Raw genomic sequence first — 6,000 nt, 5'->3', positions numbered from 1 at the left:
TCGGGTATTTATCGTTTGACTCTGATTATGAAATAATGCTTATTCTTACCACAGTAAATGAGAACAAAATTGTGAATTATGAACATTCTAAACTAAAAGGTTAGTCTATAAGCCATGTGTATGTGACTCTTTTATAATTGCATTAACACTTCCTGAAATGTAATTTTATTTTCTCTTTAATTCTTTTCCCCCAAAGGTTGGTTAGCCACACTTGGCATGCTGCTCTTCTTGGTTGTGGGGCTGCTGGTCCATCTTGTGTTCTTCGCCTCCATCTTTGACATTTACTTCACGTCTCCTTTGGTCCATGGGATGACCCCTCAGCTTACCCCGCTGCCTCCTCCAGCTAAAAGACTGGTGTTGTTTGTTGCTGATGGCCTGCGAGCAGATGCACTTTATAAACTCGATGAAGATGGACGTTCTCATGCCCCCTTTATCAGGTGAGCACGTCAGCTGGTGCAGAGCTGTCTCTTGAGAATGTTGTCCTGACTTCAAGCAAAGCCATACAACACCTTCCTGTTTCTGTGTAATGGATACATAATGGCATATAATAATGCCATATAATGGTGTATGGATGAAGATGATGAAAAGGGGGAGAGAGACATACTTGTACCTTGTGGAGAGAGTGACCATATGGACACTGGAATGAGTCAGTGCTGGCCATGCGCCACCCTCAGGATGGTCACTTTGCTTGTGCCTGCTGGTATAGCCACTGTCCATCTCTTTAAAGAGTCTTCTTCTCATCTGTGGCTCAGTAGTTTAGCACATGTGGTGTCCCTTTCCAGGGACTGGGTCCTCCTGAGAACATGCCCAAAGCCTGAGAGATGAAGCTTCACCATCCACACTTGGTAGGAGCATGCTAATGGTTCTTGCTTATGGCTAGAGTTCTTGCTGGCGGTCCATGATCATAGAATCCTCTGCTTGCCCATAGCAGGTTGCTTTCTTTTGGGTCAGAGTTTCAGGGTAGAAATCTCGGGTCCAAGGATGTGGTAGATCCCTGGATCACGCTTCTTGGTGCTGTGAAAAGCTCTCCTTTTCTGCCTCCCAGATGGCTTATTTCAAGTCTAGCAGGATAGCAATACTCATGGTAGCATTCTTTACAGCTTTACATGGTCATATCCCACATTGTGCTTTGGGACATTGTCACATGGTATGTTCATTCATTGTACATTCCAGTGAGACTGGGACTTTGGTGGCTCTTGATACCACTTTATCTCCAGTTCCTAGAACATCATGAGTACATAGCAAGTATTTTCTGACTGAAGGAATGAATGAATGGCTAACTTTAACGTGACAGTCGCCTTTTCAGAAGCAGATGGCAGTAGTTTAAAGAAATGTAGAATAAACATTAAAATAAATAACAAATTAGGATGATTGAAAAAATAAGAATATAAAATCGGCTATGTTAATGTTAAAGAAGGTGAAAAAAAAAACCCCTTCAAAAAACCCAACCATCCAGTCCTTTACTGTTGAGTGATCCTTACTTTTATCACCCATGTTGGACTGCTTGTTGGATTTCTGAGGCTGAACCCTTGATAGGAACAGACTGTCACGTTTTTATACAGCAGAGCGACTGGTGGCTTTGAACTGATGACCTTTTAATTAGTAACCAAGTGCTTCACCAGTGTGCCATCAGGTGCCCTTAGATAAAAGTTAGAAAGCAAAATTTAATAATATAAGATTCTACAAACACAAAGTGTTTGGATGAAACATTTGGATGTTGCCTGGAGAAAGTAGAGAAACACCTTGTCACGTAGGGGAGGTGGTTTTTATTCTTGCACATCGTTGAGTTAGAACAAATTCATAGCTGACCCTCCAGCAGGTTTTCAGAGACAGAAAATCACAAGGGAGGGTACTGCCCATCTTTTTCCTTCTGGGCGGCTGGTGGGTTCAAACTGTGTACCTTTGGGCTGACAGTGCAGTTCCTTACTGCTGGCTTTCCAGTGCTCCCTTGGACAAGAGGTAGAGCTCAGATACTTGACACTTACCTTTGTCAGTTTTATGGTTGAATACTGACAAACTGACACTTACAACATCTCCCTGCTTCTTCTAAACCCCTGTTAGTTAAAAAATATTTTTTCTAAACCCATTTTGGCTTTGTTTCTATTTTTATTTTTTCCAGTGTAGGCTAAACTTAAGGGAATGTTCTGAAAATGATGTGTCTAAATTTGCTTCTATGTCATGTTGTGTTTAAGTCCAGTTTTCCTTTTGTACTCGGGAAGCTGAAATTTTATGATTAAACTGGTGCACTTAATTACCTTTTTAAACATCTATAGAGTCAAGACTTTGTCTTGACAATCCGAAGCATTCGTTGTTTAGTTACTGGTCTTGGAGTTACAATTCCTTTTTTTCAAAAATGTTGAGAATCACAGTGATAGAATAGAAAGACTATTGACATATTTTAACCAGTTTTTTTTAACTTGTTTAAATCTTAAATTTACAAATAGGCTTTTCAGTTAAGAGAGAAGCCATTTCTTCACTGTTTCTTTCTTTTTAAAGGATGTTCCAATTCCATATAAGCTACAGGAATTTCGTGATAAGTATCTGCATATCCTTAACCTATCTGTACCGATTTTTGACCTGTTCTGTATGCTCTCTCTGGCAGCATCTACCTGCTCATGCACACATATGCTTTTCATGATTTTTTTTTGCTAAAAGATTCCATCAAAAGTTATGACCCCTCAGCCTGAACAAAGTCATTCTCATGGTCATAATACCATCATCACATTCAATAAAATAAAAGTTAAGGTAATGATACTGTATATATATCCGTTACCTTTAAGTAGCAAGCTGTCTTGTTTGTGGTTTTATAACAGCAATGGTGTGGTGGTGTCTCATCATTCTGCAGAGTGGTGGGAGGTCTTTACTGGTCTCACCTGGACTGTCACATTCAGCTGGTGGGAAGGCTGAGACAGGGCTTAGAAATGAAGAATACCTCCCCTTTTCAGTTTTCACTGTCTTTTGGTTTTGAGTCCTTCTGTGATAATCTTCCTTTCTGAAACCCTCTGGGGACATGTAATCATATTTGTTAGCCCCCCGTTTTAATGTCTTTTAGGAATATCATGATGCATGAAGGCAGCTGGGGGATCTCGCACACCCGGGTGCCAACGGAGTCTAGGCCCGGGCACGTGGCCCTGATCGCGGGGTTTTATGAAGATGTCAGTGCTGTTGCCAGAGGTATTGTCTAGTTAGTGAAGTTTTTGACAGGAAACATTTCCACAAAAGCATGTTACAATTTAAAAAAGCATGCTACAATTTAAAAGTGGGTTTCTTTGAAGTGAGACTTGGCAAAAACTTTAGCATGCCTTGTTCACATGTGCACACACTGGAATTAACTTTGGAATAAAGCTTTAGTTTTTGTATCATCCTGTGCTACTGAAAGAATGACTGGTCTAACCCCAAAATCTATGGTTTTCTATGTTATAAAATCTATGTTATTCTCTGAAGTCCTAAACTGATGCTACATATCAGTACGAAGTATATGCTTATTTGAGGAGATGTGCTGATTAAAGGGTTTGATCAATTGCAATTAGTATTGTAAAACATAATGGATATCAATGATTATATGAAAACAAAGTAACTAAAAAACAAAGAACTAAAAGCAAAGATGTCACTTTGAGGACAAAAAAATGAAAAGAATATACACTCTGTTAATAACTGTTTTGAAAATGATTGTGGTTTGATAGCCGAGGGTGCTCTGGGGATGTAGTCTGCACTGAATTGCACTGCTAAGCCAAAGGCTGTGCTTCTCCGGTGGTTCAAATCCTCCCAGAACGCCTCAGGAAAGAGATGGACACTCTCCTCCTAAGTGATTTACAGCCTCTTGTAAACCCACCGGAAGGCCAGCTATGAGTCGGCTCCAACTTGATGGTAATGAATTTGGGTTTATAACACACATGACATAAAATGTATTAATTTTATGTTTACTCTGGGAGTAATAGTTTTTCCATTATTTGGAGACTACTTTGCTAGAGGCTTAATTTGTCATCCATATATTACTAATGTTGTGTGTGATTTTTTTTCTCTTGATTACCCAAAGGATGGAAGGAAAATCCTGTAGAATTTGATTCTCTTTTTAATGAAAGCAAGTACTCATGGGGCTGGGGAAGCTTTGATATCTTACGTATGTTCACCAAAGGTAAGAGTCATTTCTTCATACAGGAGAGAGGCAATGCATTCCTTTACCAATTCTTAGTCATTAACTTATTGCTGTATCTTGAGTGATTTTCAGACATTTGTTTTATATGTTAACAGCTCTGAAATGGAGCTGTTTCTTCCACAGCTTGGTCAGGTCAGTTTGATCGGCAATTGCCTTAGTTTCTAGTACTGCCATAACTGAGATACCACGGCACATGACACTAAGAAACAGGAGCTTACGGTTTGAGAGACGGACAGTCCATACAGCGTGTTGGCTCTTGGGAAGCCTTTCTCTCTGTTGTGTGTAGTTTTGTCCTCGGAGTTTCCAGGCACTAGGACCTGCATTTCCTAGCTCTTCTTTCTTGGTGACCTTGAGGTTGGTTCCCCTTTTCTGCTTGCTTTTCTTCCCTTTTATCTTGAGTTAAAAATATTTCAGACCACACCTGAGGGAAACTTGCCTTATATCCTCCATGGCTGCTATGACATTAAGAGTGTTGTAGCCCACCCTTAGGGAGTTCTGGTGGCCTAGTGGTAAGAAGCTACACTGCAAACCCAAAGGCATGCGGTTCAAATCCAACAGCTGCTCTGAGAGAGAAGGATGGGCATTCTTCTCCCATGTGATTTATTGCTTCAGAAAACCCGCTGAGGTGTCAGCTATGGGTTGGTTTCATCTCAAAGGCAAACAACAACAGCTTACCTTTAATATTCTTGTGACCGTTTGATATATGTGGTCACTGGGGATCAATACGTAACTTCTGCCTTACGTCATCCCATGCGTGCATTTTAGACACAGTTCAACTCGTGACTCCTGTGCTTCCCCCTTATTTGTTGATGACATATTGGGCATCATTCATTGATAGTAACGTGATTTTAGTGAGAATATATATGACTTACCACTTACAACCTGTATAATCCTAACAAGTTAGATAACCTGTCCAAGCTTTGGCTTTCCCTTCTGTAAAAGGCAATGATAACAATAATGTCCATTTCATAGATTTGGTTTGAAGATTAAACTATGCAGTCCATGTAAAATAGTTTTTGTTTTTGTTACGTGCCACTGAGTTGCCTTATGCCAACACAAACTTCAGCATGTCCTTTAGTGTAGTTTCTGTAAAAATGAAATTTGGACTCTGTACTGTATGGTTTTTAGAACTGAGAGCTTTCTTGTTCCACATGTTAAAAACTCTGTTCCTTTTCTCTTCTTTGCCAGAGAGGTGCAGCCTTGGGCTTAGCAGCCCCATTCCCTCTGGACAATGACAGCTGCGCTCCCTTAGCACTGGATGTTGTTGTTGTGTACTGTCAATTCAGTTCCGACCCACAATTGGCCTTCCAACAGGTTCTCCGAGGTAGTTAAGCACAGGAGGAGATTGCCTATTCTTTTTCTCTCTGAGCAACTGATGGATCCAAACCATTTACCTTTGCATTGGTAACTCAGTTCCTTACTACTAAGCCACCAGCGCTCCCTGAGCACTACTGAGCCTCCTAACAAGAGACAACCCAAGCTCCTTGCTGTCATAGTGACCGTTGCTGTCATAGTGACCATGTGGAATACAGGTGAACTGCCTTGTAAGGTTCTAAAGCTGCAAATCATTAGTGATGTAGATTCCTACAGCTTTCTCTTTTAATGTAGAGAGTTTGAATGTCACCAGCCTTTGAGCTTATAGCTGAGTGCTTTAACTCCAGTGCAACTGTGATTTCTTATTCACATATATAAGAAAAATACAGATTTTTTTTTATGCCCATATAATGGATTGGGAAATGAAATACCTGAGATTTTCTTTATTGCTTTAGGTCATTTAAGAAACTGAAGAACTTCATCTGGTTTTGTTATAATATTCTGAGTCGCAAATCCCATGAGTAGTTTAA

The 6,000-nt window shown here is 40.2% G+C and overlaps 1 protein-coding gene across 1 annotated transcript in view; it reads left to right on the top strand.

Moving 5' to 3' along the window:
- The first annotated feature begins 216 nt into the window (after positions 1-216).
- PIGN (phosphatidylinositol glycan anchor biosynthesis, class N) overlaps positions 217-6,000 on the top strand; it is a 60,427-nt gene continuing 54,643 nt past the window's right edge. The window contains exons 1-3 of the mRNA XM_006892728.1: positions 217-437; positions 3,053-3,174; positions 4,037-4,135. Of these exons, the coding sequence (XP_006892790.1) occupies positions 217-437; positions 3,053-3,174; positions 4,037-4,135 (442 nt within the window). The remainder of the gene's footprint in view (positions 438-3,052; positions 3,175-4,036; positions 4,136-6,000) is intronic.

This window comes from Elephantulus edwardii, unplaced genomic scaffold, assembly GCF_000299155.1.
Source record: "Elephantulus edwardii isolate Elephantulus edwardi_28Jun2011 unplaced genomic scaffold, EleEdw1.0 scaffold00118, whole genome shotgun sequence".
NCBI classification, from domain to species: domain Eukaryota; kingdom Metazoa; phylum Chordata; class Mammalia; order Macroscelidea; family Macroscelididae; genus Elephantulus; species Elephantulus edwardii.
This window is presented reverse-complemented; position numbering and strand designations above follow the sequence as displayed.